The 23,564-nt window shown below is 37.3% G+C and overlaps 1 protein-coding gene across 1 annotated transcript in view; it reads right to left on the bottom strand.

The window, feature by feature from the left end:
* The window catches only part of LOC109047709 (androgen receptor-like), an 82,885-nt gene that overhangs the window by 6,802 nt on the left and 52,519 nt on the right, over positions 1-23,564 (bottom strand). Inside the window, exons 4-7 of the mRNA XM_042724284.1 lie at positions 5,340-5,618; positions 2,123-2,267; positions 1,311-1,441; positions 117-268 (exon numbers count right to left, since the gene is read on the bottom strand). Coding sequence (XP_042580218.1) covers positions 117-268; positions 1,311-1,441; positions 2,123-2,267; positions 5,340-5,618 — 707 coding nt within the window. The remainder of the gene's footprint in view (positions 1-116; positions 269-1,310; positions 1,442-2,122; positions 2,268-5,339; positions 5,619-23,564) is intronic.

Here is a 23,564-nt window from a genome sequence, read left to right as displayed (position 1 = left end):
AAAGTATTAATTAATATTACTGTCACCAAACATTTGAATGATAGTGTATCATGCCAGTATTGTATTTAAGACACTAATCAGTATTTTAGTGTGTGGCGTGTATGTGTGTTACTAACTGGTTGCAGTGAGTCCATCAGTCGGGTCAGCTGTTGGAAGCGCATGGCGCAGTTGGTCTTCCTGCCATAGTTGATTAAACGATCAAGCTCGTTTATGTATGTCAGACGCAGATCATCAAAATACTTCTGACTCTTCAGCCCCTCCACTGGAACTGCAGAAATGGAAATAAAAACCTTCATTAGAGCATGCACACATACTTGCATACACTTGAAAAAGAACATGATTTCATTGAAATGTACTGATTTTGTGTGTTTGCTTATTGCATTTTGGATGATTTATTACACTGTGGTGGTGGTGGTGTTTTTTGTGATAGGATTTTTGTAGGAAATGCACTACAAACAGGGTACACAAAGGGACCGAAACTCTTTACACTAGATTCTTTTTTTTTTTTTAAAGGTCAATGAAAGGGGGTACTTTACTTTCAGGGGGTCACATAAAATATTATATGGGCTTTATTTTCTGAAAGTTTGAAAGTATTGTGACCCTTTTACCATAATGTAGAGCATAAATACAGACTGTATTTGTGTGATTAATATTTTCTAGCATACATATTAAATAACATCAACATTCAATAATATATAAACACAAAATAATGATACATATTATATATATATATATATATATATATATATATATATATATATATATATATATACATATACATAAAATTGTAAAAAAGTAAATCTTAACAAATTATGACTAAATTAAGCTATTATTACTCAGCAGGGAATAGTTCATTTGGTGGTCTAGTGTTTGTTCATTTATATTTTAATTATATTTTTTGTAATGGGGAAAATCTTGCAGTAACAGGGTTGAGCACATAACGTGAGACAGCTACATTTGGGGAGTTGGCTTTTAAAATTAGTTGATAAAATAATTTATACAGCAATGAATTGAATATTAACAAGATTGTCAAAATTGATTTGATTTGTTGAATACAGTCTAAAAGTTCTCTGAACAGATCAAAGTCAGGATATAGATATTTTATATTAGCTACTTGAAAAGCTTGGCTCATTTTATGTTATAGAAGATTGCATATCATATATCTCACACCAGAAAACAGGAATGATGCCTCTAATTACTATTACTGTTATTATTATTTTTTTTAAATGTGTCATTAGGTGTTAGTATCCATACAAACTTTGTTTTGAACAAACACACACACACACACACACAAACAGCAGTAGACTCACTGATGCTGAAAAGGAGGAGGGCCTTCATGCAGAGGAACTCTTCCTGTGTGACCTGCAGCAGCACAAACTCCTGCGAGAGGTGCTTCATCTGAACACAGTGCTCGTACATGCTGGAGATATGCATCCTATGACTGACAGATGGGGGACAGATTAATTGACATACACAGAGAAAGAAGCAAACAAAGAAACATCTGACAATAACAAACAGTTTGCAACAACTTCCCACTCGCTAATTACCATACAGTACTGAACTGAGTAATCATCTAATGATTCCCAAATCTCTCACTAAATGAAATGTATTTCATGCCTAATACACAAGTTCTGTCAGCAGCAGTGGTATGGAATTGGCCAAAATGCATTTAAGACGTTTTCTTTTTCAGATAATGGTGAAAAAGGCCATTGAGAGCATGTGAACCCCCCCAAAAATCCAATCTCTCCTGGGATTGTGTTTGTGACAAAGATCCTCCACACCGTGATAAGCCAGCAGTAAATTATAAATGAATCTCGGAAGAATCCACGATGAGACTCGTATTGTGTGCATGAAGTACAAGATATGTACCTGCCCAGGAGAGAAAGAGAGAGATAGAGGAAGATAGAGAGAAGGAATAAGATAGAGAAAGGGCTGCCGAGTAGAAATGAAAGAAAAATGAGAGAGAGGAAAGATGGATTAGAACATTTACGAGACAAACAAATGGACAGAAGAAAATGGAATGAGAGAGAGAAGGCAACAATGCAGAACACAGATGGGTGTCGGACACAAAAGAAAACAGGCAAATAAGAGCAGAGCGGATGTGAAAGAGAATGAGACTGACTCGTTGAAGACCAAGTCTGGTGCAAAGTACAGCATCCGTGCATTGGCGTTCTTGTAGGACCTCCAACCCAGTGCAAAGACCATCACTCCCATCCAGGTGTGTTGTATGACTGTCATCTGATCATCCACATGCAGGTTACGGAAACCTGAGCGACAGGAGAGATGGGAGAGATATTTGTGGTTTGTGTTTGCTGCCAATAACTTACAGTTTGTCAGCTGCTTGGGCACTATTTTTTGAGACCAACTGCATTTTCAACTCTATTTCAGCTCTACCATCTCATGCCATGAATCAGACTTCACCTGATGTTACTTTCAGAAAAAAGGATGCATATCAATCTGAACCGAGGATTTTCAGTACATTGACTTGAACCAAATAAAACAGTTTGTAGAAGACCAGGCAGCATATGCACCACTTTCAGGAAACAAAGGGGAAACAAGCTAAACGTTCTGGGATAAACTTGATCTCACTTCCCTCATAACACATTTATCATTGGATTCAGTGCAGATTAAAATGCCAGGCTTCACAGTTTTATTAATGCTATCAATAACAGGAAACTGAAGAACTGCAACCAATCACATCAACCTGATTCAATCAACCAATCATACGCTGTCACACTGAGCTTCAAAAAAGGGTTCTTGTCAAGCCACACCCCTTTTGCTTTCTATCACCCATCCTGCTGTTTTTCTTTCAGTATTTCATGGTTTGATGCCGCCACTGCATTTTACATATGATTGAAGTCTGCCTTTGCTTTTCAAAAAGCCATTTATCAAAGCCATTAGAGTGAAGTAGATTACACAACACCTCTCAAGCTCAATTGAAATACAAACCATAATTAAATCACTGAGAAAAAAAAATAACCAAATAATTCTCCACTGATGTCCCAACTTGAATCACCAGGCAGGATCTCCATCTTGTTATTATACTATTGTGTCAATCAGGGCCGTTCGCTGTGGGGCCCCCTCAAAGCTCGGAGCTTTGCACCACCAAAAGGATGGCCCTGGTGTCAATGAATATTAAGTGTGTAACTTATAAAGAAAAAGATAGATCCTTTAAAAATCTAGTTTCTTCAAAATGTACATTTTGTATTCATGTTGGTTTCATATGGGTTTAAAAAATGTTACTTAAAAAAAGAGTAAAAACTAATATTTTCATTGCCATTTGAATACACGTCAATATACAGATTTAAATCTTTTTTTTTTTCAAACAGGTTTTTAATTCTATTGTTGAAGGTGAAAACAAATTGTTTTTGGCAAATATCATTAACTAACTATTGATTGATTAATATATCAAGTGTTTGGTCACATCACATGATATTTTACTAACCGTGTCTTGTAATGAAAAAGTCAAATGATCTGATGTCAAATTAATTCAAAATGATTCTTTCAAAAAAATTTTTTGAAAGAGGCTTTTTTTTGTTATGATATCTTGACCATTTTAATTATATTTCCATCAAAAAATATCAAAATAAATTTTTGATCCAAAAATTAAAAAACATGTTCATCATAGAAAAGGTTTAATCAAATTTCTATACAATTTATGTTTGTGTTTTTTTTTTTGTATTTATTATTAATAGATACAGGTCCTTCTCAAAAAATTAGCATATTGTGAAAAAGTTCATTATTTTCCATAATGTAATGATAAAAATTAAACTTTCATATATTTTAGATTCATTGCACACCAACTGAAATATTTCAGGTCTTTTATTGTTTTAATACTGATGATTTTGGCATACAGCTCATGAAAACCCAAAATTCCTATCTCAAAAAATTAGCATATCATGATAACCTAATCATCTGAATCAACTAATTAACTCTAAACACCTGCAAAAGATTCCTGAGGCTTTTAAAAACTCCCAGCCTGGTTCATTACTCAAAACCGCAATCATGGGTAAGAGGTTAACCCAGAAGGCCATCATTGACACCCTTCAAGCGAGAGGGTAAGACACAGAAAGAAATTTCTGAACGAATAGGCTGTTCCCAGAGTGCTATATCAAGGCACCTCAGTGGGAAGTCTGTGGGAAGGAAAAAGTGTGGCAAAAAAACGCTGCACAACGAGAAGAGGTGACCGGACCCTGAGGAAGATTGTGGAGAAGGACCGATTCCAGACCTTGGGGGACCTGCGGAAGCAGTGGACTGAGTCTGGAGTAGAAACATCCAGAGCCACCGTGCACAGGCGTGTGCTTTTGAACCAGAAACAGCGGCAGAAGCGCCTGACCTGGGCTACAGAGAAGCAGCACTGGACTGTTGCTCAGTGGTCCAAAGTACTTTTTTTTTTTTTTCGATGAAAGCAAATTTGCATGTCATTCGGAAATCAAGGTGCCAGAGTCTGCAGGAAGACTGGGGAGAAGGAAATGCCAAAAATGCCTGAAAGTCCAGTGTCAAGTACCCACAGTCAGTGATGGTCTGGGGTGCCATGTCAGCTGCTGGTGTTGGTCCACTGTGTTTTTATCAAGGGCAGGGTCAATGCAGCTAGCTATCAGGAGATTTTGGAGCACTTCATGCTTCCATCTGCTGAAAAGCTTTATGGAGATGAAGATTTCGTTTTTTCAGCACGACCTGGCACCTGCTCACAGTGCCAAAACCACTGGTAAATGGTTTACTGACCATGGTATTACTGTGCTCAATTGGCCTGCCAACTCTCCTGACCTGAACCCCATAGAGAATCTGTGGGATATTGTGAAGAGAAAGTTGAGAGACGCAAGACCCAACACTCTGGATGAGCTTAAGGCAGCTATCGAAGCATCCTGGGCCTCCATAACACCTCAGCAGTGCCACAGGCTGATTGCCTCCATGCCACGCTGCATTGAAGCAGTCATTTCTGCAAAAGGATTCCCGACCAAGTATTGAGTGCATAACTGAACATAATTATTTGAAGGTTGACTTTTTTTTTGTATTAAAAACACTTTTTATTTTATTGGTCGGATGAAATATGCTAATTTTTTGAGATAGGAATTTTGGGTTTTCATGAGCTGTATGCCAAAATCATCAGTATTAAAACAATAAAAGACCTGAAATATTTCAGTTGGTGTGCAATGAATCTAAAATATATGAAAGTTTAATTTTTATCATTACATTATGGAAAATAATGAACTTTTTCACAATATGCTAATTTTTTGAGAAGGACCTGTATATGAATCATCATAAATGAGCATCAAGGTACTGACCCCTTTATAAAAAGCAAAACTGAAATAAGGGAAAATGTGACATGCTTAAATTACCTGGAAGTCCTTTGGCCCATTTCACTACCTTGACAAGCTGCCTCTCTCCCAACTCATTAAGGCTGGTGAGGAGAGCAGCTGCCGAGTCAGGCTGAGCATGATCATGGCCGGCGTTCACCACCTCGGGCTCGATGGCCTCCAGGATGTTCAGGAAGATCAACTGTGAGTGGAACGTCAGGCTGGGCTTGGGCGACAGGTACTGGACTGTCTCTGATGTGCCCTGAACCAGGCCAGCCTCCTCCGGACCTTTCATCTGTCCGATCTTCCTCAGCTTGCGAGCTGCGGCACAGAACAAAAGCAATATACTGTAATAAACAGGGTGGGAGTACCGCCTTTGTTAATTCAACCGGCACAAAAACACATTATTAATCTCGAAAACTTCTTTATTTTATCTAGCACATATTATTTAGAAGGCAATGAAGCAGGTGGTCTCTGAATAATGAGGTTGGCATGATCTTATTTCTGCTCTTGAATATCTCTATTATACGATAGAGGATAAAACCTGCACTGCGACGGCTAGTCTCTCCGCCACATTATCTCCTGCCAGTCAGCACAAAGAAAGATTACTGACCACAAAACACACCTGAGACAACATGCTTTTCACTACAACAAAGGACCTGACAGGATTAGCGTAAATGCGTTGATATATTTCCATAACGTGGAGCAGAACTACAGTCATTCAACAATGCAAAACATACATTGTTTCTCTAATCGTGCGGATGTTCATTCTATTCTTTCACCGGAAAAAGCTGTTTACTATGCACAGCAGAGTAAAGCCATCTGTATTCTGAGGCTGCTGCTAATAAAGGGAATTAAATGAAGATGTAAATATGCGTGCGTGTGTGCATGTGCACTTTAATTAGTTGCTACAGTAGCAACAGTTTCGCTCCTGCTCCAGTAAGTGCCTGCAGTTTTGTTATGATGCTCAACATTCACAGTTTCCACTCTGAATTATAAATCAGAGATGCTCATTATTCAATGGGCAGAGTTAGGGTGAGGAATGAAAAACTATCGGTTGAGATGATTTACAACTCACAGACTTTAATGGCACATTACGAACGCTGATCCAAAATGTAAAAAAACAAGTTCTATTAAGAAAAGAAATGGGAGGTAGCTGATTTAAATGCCTAAAAAGCACTTCATTGCTGGCTAACAGGACAAACTCAACATGAAAATGATTCAGCCCTCTGAGATCCCCACAAAAAGGAGGCTCCAATTTTGCTGACGAGAGACCAGAGCCTCTCTGCTTGTGGTCTAAAATGAAGTGTGGTAAAGAGATAGAGAAGGGGGAGAGAGTGAAATAATAACTTTATCCTGAGGTTCTTTACCAAAAGCCTATGGGTTTGCGGTAAACTTGTGGCAAGGTGCCAAAGAAACCACCACTGAGATTCTCTCTTCAAAAGATAAAAACCTGCTTCTCCGGCAAATACAAGAAAAAATGTAATGTAGATGGCAAATACAGCAAAAATGGCTGCTGCAAAACACTGTCTCCTGCACCTACATTTGCTAGTTTTGCTGATATGTCTTCAGCATGGAGTAGAACTTCACTTCAGTGTAGAGTGGAGTACAGCTTCAGCTTCAAACAGACCTATAATTCTGTATATTCTGTAATGGTAATATTCAGCGTATAAACTGTGGTAAATAAAAACCTATTGTGCAAATCAGCTTTGCACTGCAATGGCTTCAGATGCCAGTTTAAATAAGCTACGTTGATATCCAGTACTCCTCAGAAGATAAAGTCCACTCATGAGAGAAGATGCATCATCACGTTATCTCTAAAGTGAACTTACTCAATTGGGTATTTCTGAAACACAAAACTTTGAAAACATGTGTGAAGTCATCCAATTGAGTTTCTCTGAAGGTGTGTAATTGGGTGAATGGTGTTGCTGAGAAAATTTTCTCAGACTTGAGCAGGAACTGGAGGAACAAGGTGAATGTGTTAAAACTTCACCGATGAGTGAGAAGCCAGCACTCAGTAGTGGATGCCGTAGATAAGTGTTTACTTATATAGTGTAACAGTTTACTGTTACATGAAAGAAAACGTTTTGTTTCAGAGTTTTGGCATTCTCGGCTCCACTTCGAATCTGTGAAAAGTTTTGAATGATGTGAACTTTGAGCCATAATGACAGATATGTGCATAAAAACTTCTGCCTCTCGCTGGCAGAAAAAGAGTTTTGGGATTTTTCGGATGCATAAGTTTTCAGTCTTAAAAGTGTTTTAAACGTAGGCATGGACTGAGAGACCATTTGAGAGAATGGACATACTACTAAATCAACTAATAAACAGATTTTTTGTAAACCTTGTTTGTGAAGAAACGTGATTATAAAATGAAAAACTTGAATTAAAAAAAAAAAAAAAAAAAAAAAAAAAAAAAAAAAAAAACACTTCTCTGCTTGGAAATTGTCAATTTTCATTAGGAAAAAAAGTGCCACTCTTTTATGTGGTAATTCTTTAATGTGTAGTATGTTGGTCTGTCAAAAAACCCTTTATATTTAGAGGCCTTTTTAGAAACAATAATTACATGTTAGAGACATTCCATTTAAAAGAAAAAAAAAAACAGGATAATTCAATCCTAATAATATCTGTGGATAAAACTGTTTCTCTGAATCAAATGAGCAGGCTACATTATAGTGAGCATAAAACCCTTTAAGGCAAAATGTTCAGGAAAACCCAGATTAGTAGAAAACTTGTCAGAGAGAACTTCAAATAGACAAAGACGTATTGCATTGCAGCTAAAATCACAAAATAAACCCCACAAGTGATACATCAGGGACCTGCAGGAGGATGCAAGACCTGATCACTCAGTCAGGGTGTATTTTTGACTGTACGCGATGTTTAAATGAGTGATTTTTCTATATGGTTATCACAGCTTCTGAGTAGGTGTGATTATATTTGCATAATTATGGTATTTTGTGAAGAAAAAAAAAAAAGAAAAAATATATAGTTTTTTTTTTTCCTGAGCTGATTGCATTATACCAGGGCCTCATTATTTCTGAGCTGTTTAATGAGGAAGACAATTACAACAAACACGACCACAAATAAGAGAAAAGTTGAGATAAAGAATAGCTAGCGTAACAGCATGAATAAGTGAGAAACAGATAGGACGCATTTAGTTGTAAATTGATCTACAGTGTTATTTGAGTCCAAAAGGTGAAATGCTATTACAGTCGCAGAATTCAAATGTGTCAGGAAAGAGGGCTCACACACTTGTGTGCTGTCTACAAAAAATTTTTTTCAACAGGACAATTTAGGTTTTAGTTCCACAACTAAACATTTAAACAAAAACAAATGAAAAAGAAAGCCAAATAAACCCCCAAAACAAACTAAATAACACATAGTGTGGATTAACATAGCTAGTGAGTTTTAGGTTGTTGTTTTTTTTTCAGCTTTTTCTTATTATTTCTGAGCTTTGTTTGCTTTATTGATTTTTGTAGTCATGCATCTTATTGTGTTTGCATTCTTATTTATTCAAATGTGATGTGATTATACTGTTGAAAGTATAAAAGATAAAGGCGATATACAGCAAGTTAAAAAGGAATAATAAAAAAAATCACATTATATACTGATTAAACGAACAGAAATGCATTTTAGACTTGTAATGGTTAGTCCACCTCAGCCTTTGTCATTGCATTAAATACTTAGATGACCAAAACATTAAGAAAGACTAGGAAGACTTATATAAACATCAGAAACGTGGCCTGGTTTGGTTTAGCTGTTATGAGCCTTGGAAAGGGTTTTGTGTCCATTTCTAAGCATTTTATAATCCATCACGTCACTGTCACATCCACACTGAAAGATAATCGACAATTCATCTACAAATGGAAAAGATTTCACAAAACTGGCAATCTACCAATCTACTAGGCTCATCCCAAGAGCTGACTGAAAGATACTGCAGGCAGTCTCCAAGAACCCATAGATGACATCAATGGATTTACAGTGCTGTGTTGGCTCAAGGCTGATTTAAGGCTGATTTATACTTGACGCGTCCGCAAGTTCGCTTAGGTACGTGAGGAAAATATGACATCATCGCCGGAAGATCGCTTTGAGTGCGTGCAAACTCATTTCGCATGGTGGTGTGCTCGGCATCTTTTGAAACTTTCCGCACAGGAAAACGTCTGTGCTGGCATTTGTGTGAAACAGAAGCAATTTAATGTGAAGTTCAAACTCCATCAGGTGGTTTTTGACGAAAAACAATGCATAGTTTTTTTTTGTTTTTGTTTTGTTTTTGCATAGTTTGTCCAAGGCTTTTTATTTGAAGTACGTTTTATTTTTATTGTATAAAAATAGAACTAGAATTCATTTAGATATTAATTATACACTGTTTGCTTAAAGTTGTCTTGTGTCTGATGTGAAATAAAGCCAATAGTTAAAGACTGTTTTAAGTTTGTGCATAAAGAAATGATTAATTCATCGACTCATTCATCACAAGATTTGTACAGGCAAATGACTTCTTCTCACCGGTGATAAAAAAAAGTGACAAAAGTGAAAGTGACGTGACATACAGCCAAGTATGGTAACCCATACTCAGAATTCGTGCTCTGCATTTAACTCATCCAAAGTGCACACACACACCGTGAACACACAACGTGAACAGACACCCGGAGCAGTGGGCAGCCATTTATGCTGCAGCGCCCGGGGAGCAGTTGGGGGTTGGGTGCCTTTGCTCAAGGGCACCTCAGTCGTGGTATTGCCAGCCCGAGACTCGAACCCACAACCTTAGGGTTAGGAGTCAAACTCTCTAACCACAAGGCCATGATTCCTGATGGTTTTAAAGGACAATTACTCCTCGTTGCCCCCTGTAGTTTCAAAGAATAGTACAATGGCAAATGCGACCAGTATAAAAGCCTTGTCCTTTTGGGAAGTGCGTGCGCAGTCAGCGGAGGCTCATGAAACGGAGCCAGGCGAAAGTATAAATCCCGCTTCAGTCAGTCAGGGTGCAAGAGTCAAGCATCCTAAAGAGACTGCATTACTTTGCACTGTACGTGACATGCATAAGGAAGATGAATGTGATGAATCTGTTACAAAAGCTGAGTCTAAGATGTAAGTGGACCTGAAATATGATACTCTGTTCTGTTAGAAGGAGTAAGCACAAATTTAATGAGAAAAAGACTTGACTGTTAGACAAATTACGAAAAATACCAGTAGTTTTTAGCCAAAGCTATAAAATCACTTAAAAAGGACATTCTGAGTTATTAACTCATTCTGCATTCTGAGTTATTTACATTGTTAAGGAGTTGGATTCTCATGCTTTACATGGCAAAAGTAAAAAACAAACAAAAAAAAAAAAAAAAACAAGTTGGACGTATGACTATTGAGTATTTCTGTGCAAATACACACCTTAAGGGTTCGTATAAGTTACTGAAAGTATTTTTTTTTTTTTTTTTTTTTGCCTCACCTCGAGTATGGTCCTTTATGATGTCATAAAGGGCGGAATTCCTTGTATGAACAATACCCAGCACTTCATTGGGTCACGGAAGTTGGATTTGTCATTTTGTTTTTAGAACACAAATTATAAAAAGTATGTTTTTGGTTGTGAGGGAAAGATAACCCGCTTGACTGTTTTCAGAGAGAAGCATAAAGCTGTAGCCTATATGTCTTTTATAAATCTGATAAAACTAAAGACTCTTCTGAGATATGATTGATGCAATACTACTCTGTAGGTATCACAAGATTAGATTGGCAGAAACTGTGTGTGTTATGTCCCCTTTAAATATGTTTAATATCCTTTAACAGGTAATAGATTTATTTAATCTGACTTTTTAATATCTACAGTATGCGCAATACACAGACACACACACATCTACTAAACAATCTTCATGAAAACATACCGTAATATAAGCCAATTATACTGATTACAGAACAACACACAGAACTACTGCTAAAAGAAAACTATTTGCTCAATTTTTATCCTAAAAAGAGAAAAATCTTCTTAATGGAAAAGTCGAATCAAAACCAGATGGGATGTTTAACAAAAAAAATGTGGAATTTGTTAACCATCAAAGCATCTGTGTTGTTGGTGTGTTTACAACAAAAAGAATAAAAAGAGCTGTAAATCTGCTTTGCTTTATGCCTTTATGCAGACACATATACATATACATAAAACACAGGGCAAATTCTGAACAATGTTGCTGGGCAGTGTTGCCTTCAAAGGGCAACCAGGTGAGACATAGGGCCCACGACCGATCTAAAGTATACAGACAGAAATTTGTTGCCCAGTCTCAATGGGAAAGTGCCCAAGGAACATCGTTTGGCAGTTGGCAACAATGCCCAGCAGCATTGATGAAAGAGTTGCCCCGTGTAGCATCACCTATACTCTCTAAGGTTGGATTAAAAATACAGTAAAACAGTAATACTGTGAAATATTAATACAATTTAAAAGGACAGTTTTGTATTTGAATATATTTTAAAATGTAATTTATTCCTGTGATGGCAAACTGAATTTTCAGCAGCCATTACTACAGTTTTCAGTGTCACATGATCCTTCAAAAAATAATTCTAATCCACCTTATTGTCCAGTAAGAGCGGGCGCAGCCATTTGTAAAACTGATGTATCTAGCATCCGTTATCATTCACTTCCAGTTATTTTTAGCTGTACAAAACAGCTTGTTTTGCTTCTTGATATTGCAAACTGGTGTGTCTTACCATATTATTTTAATGTATTATCCTAATTGTGAACACTGGTTTGAAGTGCAAACAATTTTACCAATTACTACACTTTGTTTTCTTCTTGCTATTTCCCTACAGCAGCTAATGAACTGGAAGCACATTCAGAAAATGGCTTACTTTTGCTTTAAAAAATAAGGTGGATATGCTGATTTGCTGCTCAAGAAACATTTATTATTATCAAGGTTGAAAAGAGTTTTTGAAAAGATATTTTTGTGGAAACTGTAATAATTTTTTTTCAGCATATTTGATCAACAGAAAGTTAAAAAGAACAGCATTCACTGAATTCTTTTGTAACATTGCGAATATATTTACTGTCATGCCAATCAATGTAATTAAGTCTTGCTGAACAACATTATCAATTAAAAAAAAAAAAAATTAACAGCCCTATTTTCTATATGCAGATATGTTGAAATACAAAATACCTTTCCATTGCGAAACTAGTTACAACCAGGCAATCAATCAGCCAATAAATAAATAAATAAATAAACAGTTGTTTTACTATCTCTGTCAATATAAATTGTAGCACTAAACAGCTGAATTTTGTCTGGCACAATACCTCCACAAAACCCACCTACAACCATTCTATACATTTAAAGATACTGTACCTCCACATAATGCAGGCACCTAGAGAAGGAGCTGTACCTTCCCTCTAAACATACCTACACCTACAAACCAAGGCCTTGAGTTAAACTGTCTCCAAACTTGAAATTTTCAAGTCAGTTTCTGTCTGTAAACTCCCAGTGGCTCTTAAGTGAAGTTTTATATAATTCTATAGGGAGATAAGATTATAAGCCAAACATTAATAGGTCAAAAAAGAGCAATGAATAGGCCACAGTCCAGGGGGGGGGTGTTGAGGGTTATCTGAGAACTGTCTCAGTTGTCTTCTTAAAACAAGAAACATTTCACTTTTTCTGCATCATCTGAAACCACACTTTTATCACACACGCACGCACGCACGCACGCACGCACGCACGCACGCACACACACACACACACACACACACATACACACACACACACACACACACACAAGATGTGCACATTGGGCCACCATTGCTAAAAACAGTTTTTCCGCTACATTCGTTCTGCCATGGCGGGACGCCACCAAAATCATTTCCACCACAGCTGCAGCTTCTCAGTGAAATCGCAGTGACGCCACTCACATTATTCATCACTCACAGTCCAGGAATTTGCAGAAGAGACCTGAATTTTGTCGCGGGATTGTGGGTATTGCCAGTGGCGTAGCAGACAGGCACACAGGGCCCGTGTATAGTGGGGCCCCCGCGATAACCTCTTAGTGCTGACTTGCGTCACATCATGTATTGACGACAGCCAGAGATATAGTCAAAAGAATCAAATATTGGCAATATTAAGAGTAATTGACATTTCCAATTAATGTAGGCCTGTTACTTTCTTATTATTAGGTCTATTATTATTATTAGGTTACTTTTATTATTAAATTAATATTACAATTAATTTGCCCCGCAATATTGTCATAGCGCATCACTACATAACTGACGCGCTGTGGATAATAAAAGATTAGTCTATTAGCTTACTCATCCTTGAAAATGTTTTAAAAAGGTCTTTCAACATAGATTTATTATACAATGAATTATAGGCCTATAATTAAAAATATTAACACTGCAGTCATTAATGAAAATTAAGAATAGCTTTATTTCAAGGACCGACTTTCAAAAACAAACTTTCTTCTCTTTTTTTCACTATGTTCGGACCACGAAAGAAATATTAGGGGAGTAAACTGAAACAGTTATATACCATTATCAGCATATGAAGCAGATTGTCTCTCGTCATCTCTAAGAGAATATGCGCCATTAATGCAGCGTCAGATGCTGAAAGCACCGTCAGTTTTTACTTTCCCTTCCTGGTGCATTGACTGAGATTAAGACGTTCACCAGCATAAATCTTGCGCAAAGTTTGCACGTTGCTTGTGTGATATCCATTAGCTCGACTTCATTGTTTAAAATATAACCCCATAACCCCCCTCCGGAGGGGGGCCTCTGACTTGCGGATTTGCGCAATGCCACTAGGTGTGTGCATAATTCTACTCGTTCTCGCAGGTTCCGTGATGACAGAATGAATCATTTGCACATGCTTTTAAGTCTGGCAAATTTATAGACTTATAAATTTATAGATTTATAGAATTTATATTCTCTTATAGATTGTTTTTTTTGCGCCCACACTCAAATCACGCGCACATAAAGCCGCATCTGAAACAGCATGTGACTACAGAATTGAGTTATGTTTTGCTCCTTATTGCATGTAAACGGGTAAATACATACAATATAATATAGGGTGACCAGACACCCCCATTTTTGGTGTCCTGCCCCCAACTGGAGCTGTCCCCGTTCAAAGCATAGACAGTAAAAGAAATGGACACAGCAACCCCAATGGATTCAACGGAGACAAGTGAAGTCAATTAGAAGCACGCACTTCCTGGGGGTCGAACGTACTGCGCAGACTCAAACTCCGCTTGATCACGTAAATGTCACGTAAGCAACCTGTCTGACAATTGTAAGTCTTCTGAATCACCCAGCAAATCTTGCAGACGTTGTTGAATAATTTTGTCCTGTTGCTTTTATGGACTCTCTATGGGCTTCTCCCTTGACTTCATGCCTCCACGTCCCCCCGATAGCCTCATAGACAGTAAAAAATTGTCTGCGAGCATCTCCTCCTGTCCATACGGTAATTTCTCTATACTGTGCGACAGAGAGTCGCAGGTTATGATGCAATCGTTAGCCTATTTTTACAAAAAAACTGCTTCTACGGGGCCATAACGTAAGATACAAGGTAATGGGGCCTTTTATACATTTTCGTGTTTCTTTAGAAATAATGAGTGGACAAATGGAGTCTTTAAACGCTTCAGATGTAAAGTTATTCGCTGTCAAAGTGACGGCAAAATGAATGGGAGTCAAGGGAATGCTAACAGCAGGTGGGGGTCCGCTAGCCAATGGCGGCGCCCAGGGATGCTTCAATAAAATATGAAACCCTGCCCCCCTGGTTCAAAGCAACCTGCAAATACACTGTAAAAACCAAAAATTGTATGATTGAGATTATTTTCACCAGCAGAGGGCACTGCGAGCTATACTTATTACTTGGTCGTGTGCCGCTACTTTAGCCATGAAGAGCTTGGATCACAGCAGAGCGCTATTATCAATTATCAAAAGAGACAATATTATTGGTTTTAAGGTAGCCACATACTAACTATACATGTTAAAACAAAGTAATACAGTTTGTGTGCACTGTATAACAAGGCATGATAAGGCTGCAGGATTGTTTTGCACACAATACTAAACATTCCTGAGACTTACACCGTCACAGCTTCGATTTGAATAATAAAAAATAAAAATGAAAAATTAATCAATTACACATGCACAATTACATTTGCAGAAAGCACATACTTTGTGAGATGAGGCTAAAATGCAAAATAAGCAAAATAATGCAAAAAGGTTTAATTACTGTACTCAGTTTGTGAAAATTAATTAAATATAGTTAGAAAATATTAAACATATTTGTTAAATACAGTTGTATGTTCTCATATTTACTGCTTTATATTTAATGTTTTTGTAAAGCCATAATTTTGTTATAATACTGTTTTGATGTTTGTTATTTGCAGTAGTTACTCTTTACTATTTTTCACAGTGTGATTTTTGGTAAATTGTATTAAAAAACTAGGGTAAGTCTGATCATCAAACAGCACGGTAATTATTAATTATGATATTAATATATGGAACCCACAACAATTAAAACACATAAACATACAAAAATATATTGTCCCTGTTTTTTTAATTTCTAGATAACCACAAGTGAGATTTCAGTTATATTTTGACCACTGAACTATGGGAAATGTCCCCAGTTTTCATTTCAGAAATCTGGTCACCTTAACATACAAAATAATTTCAAAATGTCCATCTTGTGAGTATTCATGCACGTAAACACAGTCAGTTTGAATTAAACATAGTCAGTATATAGCCTACGCTATTTAGTTAATGTAAACCGTCGAGAAGCAAAACACATGTGACAGTATATTAGATTCGTCTTAAAGAGACAGCAGTTTAAATAAATCTGCTGCTGTCTGTCATTACTGTTTATTTGTACAGTGACAGCTCTTTAAGTAATCATCCCTTAGTCTTTTCACAGTGTGATCCCCTGTAGGCTTTTGTCTTCAAGAGGGGTGTTGACAACACTGACTTTTCAGAAAGTTCCGCTGAAGTTCTAAATATTTTCTTCCTGCCTCAAACATTGTTGCCTTTTTTGTTTCCCTTGCTTGAGTCAGTGGTTCTGTGTCTGCTATTTAGCTGCTTGAGCAGCTTTTCTTTTGTATCTGTTTTGACTAAAAATACACTGCAAAATATACTTTTATTCTTACTTAATAGAATTTATATTCTATAGGAATTTACCAAAAATGTGCACTCTGCAACACCTGATAAACCTACACAATAAACATTTATTAGTTAGCAACTTAGTGTGTATTTGTATTTGTGTATTTGAAATGAATGAATGAATGAATGAATTTCCATATCATTGCTCTTGTTGATTTTGATCTCGCATTGTCGCTTTGGATAAAAGTGTCTGCTAAATGACTAAATGTAAATGTAGTGAATGAATGAATGATAGTAAATAATAAATGGTCACACTTTAGTTTAGGGACCAATTCTTACTGTTAACTATTAACTATGATTCCTATTTTGCTGCTTTGTAGTTAGTAGTAGTTAGTAAGATGGTTGTTAAGTTTACGTACGAGGTAGGATTAAGGGATCTAAAATAAGGTCATGCAGAATATGGGCGTCTTCACACTTGGCGTCTTTTTTGACAAGAAAAAGTTGACAAGAGCGTTTTTTTAGTAAAATAAATAGCTGGCAGCGTTTTGGTTATAAATAGTTGTTATAGCGTCTTTTGTTGCTATAACAACAGCTGCAACGGTAGCCTTGCGCTGTGTGCTGCAGAAATGTTGGATTTTCAAGTTAACGTTGGCTTTTGAAGTTAACAGGGAGGGTAATGTCGGTTCACAACGACGTTTGTGGGAGCGAGACATTATATGGGGAAGGAAACTGTATGGTGCTTCCAACAACTTAGTCCAGGAGCTCTGGTTGGATGATGCACGGTTTGCGGCATATTTTTTAGACTAGATAGACTTGCAACTTGCTTGTCATTGGTCAGCTGCCAAAAAGGCACTTCATGTAGGGAGTTTTTTCAGAAATGTTTAATTTTTTTAAACTTGAAAAGACTCTCTGAGCTGCAGAAAAAGACTCTGGCAGTTGCGACTTTTTTTCAGTTGTATATCGGCCAAATATTGTCCTATCCTAACAAACCATACATCAATGGAAAGCTTATTTTTTCAGCTTTATTCATATGATGTATAAATCTCAATTACAAAAAATTTACCCTTATGGCTGGTTTTGTGCTCCAGGGTCACATATGTTTTTATCAATATTGTTTTTTTTTAGCAGCATCAAAGTGTAAAAGTCATATTTTTGCAATCGATATGGTATGGTAAGATGAAAGAACATTTAACATTTTTAAGAAAAGAATTCCATGACAAGTTTGTTTGTCCTGTTTTGTTATTTTTACATGTAGTTTAAATAAAGTATTGCTGAACTTTGTGATGAACTGGTGGACAAGATGACAGGTACTTGAAGTTCATTACAGGTTAAAATCATTTGTCAATATAACCATTAAAATCAAGAGAGGTGACCAAGTTTACAGAGGCCCTTCATCTGAAAATGATGTCAATCAAGTTTGTACATCATCACATTAGAAAAAGACCACTAAAATGTCAGGGTTCAAAATTCACAATTATCTGGAGATCCTGGGAACCTACAAGACGAATGTGGGTTCAGCTCCTGGTAAACTTTTTGCTACTGTACTGTCATCATGAAGAATGACGTGACTGTAATTCTGCGTAAGCGTGTGTGTCTAAACGGTTTTCTCTTAAGATCAGTGCAGCTTCACAGGTTGTTTTACTGAGGATTAGGACCATTCAGTGTGTGAAAAGATAAAATATTTTCAATATTTCTACTAACAGGTTGCTACATTATCTTCTCTAAGTCCTTCAAAATCATCCAAGCTTTAGGTCATGTGTAGTTATTACAAGCTGCTGAAAGCTTTTTTTCACCAGAATGATAGGCTGTCTCTACCCCTTTTCTGTTTTGTCTCTTTATTTTCCTCTCTTCTTTTCTTCTCGGTTCTGCTTTCTATATGTCTCTTAACCTCTTAACTCTTTCCCCCTCTTAGACAAAAAGAAGATTCAGTCAGATTAAGATTAAAGCAGTAGATTTTAGGGGCCTTGGGGAGAGAGATTACCTGTGCTCCATTGCTGGGTCTGTCTCTAAGACACCATGTCCCATTAAAAAAATTATGAGTACTATGTATTGTTTCTTGTCTTGTTATAATTGTGACAGAAGATTGACCTCTCTTTTTAGCATCATCACTACACTTCTTCTATCTCCTGCCTCTGTCAAGACAAGCCAGAAGGTATAGACACGGGCAATACAGTCATTAAAATAGGAATCTACAAAATCAGGAATTTCAAGTGTGAAAAATTGGTAACACTTTAGTATAGGAACCAATTCTCACTATTAACCGCTATTAAGAAGCCTATTAACACATTGTATGTTTATTAGTGCTTATAAAACACATATTCTGCATGAACCTATTCTACATCCCTAATTCTACCCAATACCTAAACTTAACAACTACCCTACTAGCTATTAACAAGAAGGAAATTAGGAGTTTATGAAGGCAAAAGTCATAGTAGTTGGTAGATGATATTCTAATAGCGAGAATTGGACCTTAAAGTAAAGTGTGACCAAAAATTTCCCCACACAGTTTTCCCAACAAGTTCAAGTTGGTCATGTGAATTTGCCACATTGACCAACAAAAAGCTGCTTGGTTTTATTTATAAGTTCAGTCTTCTTATACTCCATTAGGATCATTATTAAGTTTGCTTATTTGCAAATTATGCATATTTAATGTCTGCATCCACTCAAATCTCCTTTAACTGACAATGATTTACAAGTTGATTACTCATGATTACTCCCAGCTTTAATAGGTAATCCGAGAAGGAGGGAAGAGCATGCCGAATTAATAAATAATAATAAAATTCCATGAAGCCAGTGCTGAAGTGTTCTCATATGAAGTAGCCCAGTGGTGTAACTGCCACTGCAGCTGCCATATGCCCCAGAAGCCTCTGAAATAGTTTCAGTGGGACCGCTGTCCAGCCGTTGAATGAATTCAAGCAGTTCAGCATCGACCATGCATGTTCCTCTGTGAGGCGTGCTGTCTGTTCGACCGAATCCAACTCCATACCGAGAAAAGAGATCCTCTGCATCGGGGAGAGTTTGCTCTTTTGCCAGCTGACCCGAAGACCCAACTGGCTGAGGTGCTGGAGCACCAAGTCCCTGTGCTCGCACAACTGATCCCGAGACTGTGCTAGCATAAGCCAACCAAAGAGATAGTTGAGGATGTGAACACCCTGCTCTCTGAGGGGAACAAAAGCCCCCTCCGCGACTTTCTTGAAGACATAGGGAGACAGGGACAGCCCGATGGGCAGGACCTTGTACTGATATGCAAGCCCCTCGAACACAAACTGCAGAAATGGTTTGTGGCGCAGAAGGATCGACACATGAAAGTAAGCATCCTTCAGGTTGATTGCTGCAAACCAATCTCGGGGAAGGAGGCACCCAAAGATGCATTTCTGCATCAACGTCTTAAATGGTAGCCAACAGTGGTGGACAGTAACGAGGTAAAACTACTTCGTTACTGTCAGCCACTGCCGGCAACCATTCAAGGTGTTGACGATGTTGTACTTAAGTAAATTTTTCAAGTATCTGTACTTTACTGGAGTAGTTTTATTTTGAGTAACTTTTACTTTACTACATTCCAAAGCATAAGATCCTACTTTTACTTCACAATATTTCAAAAAACTTATTGTTACTCCTTATAATATATCAAGTGCTCTGAGACACAGAAGTGGTGTCTGATTCATGAACGAACTGATTCTTTTCAATGAACCCATTCAATCGGTTTGCAAATCACACCAAACGATTCATTTCCGAATTGGAATGATCCAATTGCAGCTGTTCTTGAGTCGACAACTCACTGATTCAAACTTACTGAGTCTCCAGTGAACTGAATTCACAAATAAGAACCGGAACATCTTGTGAGTGCGCGTGCGTCTGATGCTGTTAAAAGTAAGTTACTAATGTCAAACTTAAGGATTAATTATTGTAACTGAAAATCATATTTAGGTCAAAGCTTTCAGTTGTTTGTGATCTAAATCTGCTGTAAAGGGTGATCTGTTTAAGCCCACTGAAATGTTTGAATGCAGACACATTAACATCATGAGAGTCTCTATGTTTAAAGGGTAACTAAACCCCTGGTCAGAGCCTGACTCCACCCACTGGCAATATTTGAGCGGGTGGGGCGTGAACCTGAGACCCGCAGTAACGGATTAACGATGGGCATCCGACGAAGCAGCCGATACAGTGATTTTGACGGAACAAGATGGTTTTATACTGCCAAGGGCGTGGTAGCTCGTACCAAGGGCGTGGTGAGCTAGAAACTGCTTACGTCACCTGCCACCGCTTACGTCACGTACCACCCCAAACATCCAATAGGAAAAATCAGCTGCAGTAGCCACCGTTCAACCTGAAGAGTGCAGCACTCAGACGTTTTTACACCATATATTGTAGAATTAAAACACTTTATACTCAAATGTCAAAAAAGTTACTCGAATCAATGAACAGCACTAATAAAGCCCCATTCTTACAGATCATTAACAAAAAAAAGTTGGTTTAGGGTTTAGTTACTCTTTAAAGGTCAAAAAACATTAAAATAACACAGATTAAATAAAATAACTCATGCACGTTCATCTTCCCCACTGCTGTAACATTAGCAGTTTTACTAAAATGCTATGCATTTAGTCCTATGTGAAGTCTGTTTTTATATTGTTTGTCAGCATACATGGCCTAAGTTACTATGTATCTGGATCAACTAGCTGAGTAGACAAATATAAATGTTTATTCATAACCATGCTGAAAATAAGTCAATAATGTTAGCTGATGCTAACTGTCTAGCTAACAAGTTTGCTGGTGCTAAATTGAGGTATTTAAAAAAATAAAAAAATAAAGTCCAGATATTTTTATTCAACCACCTATATAGATTACATCTGAGGGAAAAAAAATGAGGTGATGTTCAGAACATGGTAACTACAGTAATTATCAAAGTGGGAAGTGATGCTCTCTGGGGGCATTTGGACAGGGGTGTTTTTACACCACAGACAAGGTTTGAGAAGAAAAAAAGTCACTATGAAATTCTAATTAGATTTTCCTTATTATATTCATTATTTCCATATTGGTTATTTTGGGAAAATCCCAGGTATTTTGAGTGCACAACCCACTCGACACAGGAACGAACGCCGTTGAAGCACCGTCCGCCAACACAAAAAGCTTCCAAGAGCACGTCGAACTCGTAGTACACTCTGAAGATACTGGTAGGAGTAGAACGTTGTTGTTGGCTCCGAAGCGAAAACATGGTATGCATTGCACCGGCTGCCTTTTTATGCTCACGCTGTGATCAGCAGCAGCTGGATGCAATCATCGCATGCCAAGGTCCATTGGCTTGTTTAGTTTACACTTGAAGTAGATTGGTCTATCGAAGCGAGATCCCAATTAGTAGGTCACCGACAACAAAAAGTTGACTTTAAAATGCCTTTGTTTCTTTGCCTTTAAATGTATTTTAAGGGCTGTCTAGGATTGTATAGGACCAGGAACTAAACATGCTGCAGAGGTTGGACATAAACCAGCATTCCCTTGAGCACAGAGATCTTATGCAATGCACTATCCACAGTCACCCACCCCTTACAGAAAACTTTCTTCATTTTTAGATTTTCAAAAAACTTAATTCTGTATGATTTATAAGCTTGTTTACACATGGAGACCTCAGTTTAGATCCCCACCATGACACGAGTCCCCATGAGTCCATGTGTATTCAGGTTTAAGTCCTCACTGGGATATAAAAACAGGTATACATGCACACTAACATTTAAGTGAAAACAAATTACAGTGATACAGAGATTCAATGCTTCGATAGGAGGAGCCTGATCGACAACCGATCTAACAGTCGAATCTGCACAGAGGTGTTATGAAACGAGGATCATGTCATTTTGGCTATATGGGGATGCTCAATATCTGATTTCACATACCGGTTTTCTCCCAATAAGTTAATATTACAGCCTATTATGATAATGCTGTAAATAAAAATGTGAAAAGAAAGAAGCTTTAAATAAATATTTTTTAACTTGTGTGAATAAATCCAACCACCCCTGTGACAGATTTAAGCTGCACTTTCCATGATCTGTCAGAGGAGCATCTTGGCGGCTTCTGCCGGCCAATGTTAGCACCTTGTTCTAACCAGACACGACTCGACAAGATTCCAGTGACAAGCAATTTGGCTGTCCATACAAGAGATGACACAACACCGCGATGCGAGAGAATCACTCAAATATCACAGCCATTCAGAAGTACAGAAGCGCACTGCACTCCCAATGAAATGGACAAGCTTATAATCTAAATTCATAAATATTAAAGGGTTGGGGGGGGGGGGGGTTGAATAAAGGCCTCCTGTAGCAAATCCATGTGTTTTTGTAAGAAAAATATCCATATTTAAAATATTATTTCCTCTAGACATGCCTTAAAATTGTACTTTTAATCATTTTTTTCTTTGTAAAAGGCAGTTGATCATACTGATTTCAAAGTTAAGGATTCATTAGTTTGAATATACACTGAACCAAAAACTATAATAACATCTTGGTTGCTAATTCAGTATAATTTATTTTTTGACAAAACATCCCATGTTTTGGTAGTGACTGCACATTTTCATTAGTGACAGTAATGCTTGGTAGCAACCACATCACATTACAGAAGCTTGCATACTAAAACACTACTAAAACATACTAAAATACAAAAAAATCCATAACTATACTAAAATTTTGTTAGTTTCCCCCAAATATGAGGATTGTGTGTCCCCTTTTGTCACTACCAAAACAATGATGACATTTCGGTCATGACAATTTACTGGTATAACTCCCAAAAAACAAAGATGTCCACAAAATGTTTTGGTAGTGACTGTTTCGGTAGTGACAATTTTAGATATTTTTGAACCTAGCTCAAAGATGCTAATCAGCACATGTTTAGCTAGCAAAGTTCTAAACAGTGGTACTCATATAAAAACTAAATGTTATGGAATAACTCCCAAAAAAGTGTGCTTAATAGCAGAAAAAAGGTGTTTGGTAGTGAAGTTCCTTTAAAGTTACACACAGATTTTCAGACATTTGAAAACAATTTACCTCAAAATGATGGGACCTATCTACTCATACCATGTAGCTATGAGAGAGTGGGACACAGGAATATTTCTTGATCATAGATCATAAGGGTGTAGTTAAAATCAGTCTCAGCCAATGGACTGAAACATACACTGTTTCAGTAGTGACATGAAAAAAGCAGGACACAGGTTTTTACACAAGTTTTCATAATTTATAAAG

The sequence above is a fragment of the Cyprinus carpio genome, chromosome B5 (genome assembly GCF_018340385.1).
Source record: "Cyprinus carpio isolate SPL01 chromosome B5, ASM1834038v1, whole genome shotgun sequence".
Taxonomy (NCBI): domain Eukaryota; kingdom Metazoa; phylum Chordata; class Actinopteri; order Cypriniformes; family Cyprinidae; genus Cyprinus; species Cyprinus carpio.
This window is presented reverse-complemented; position numbering and strand designations above follow the sequence as displayed.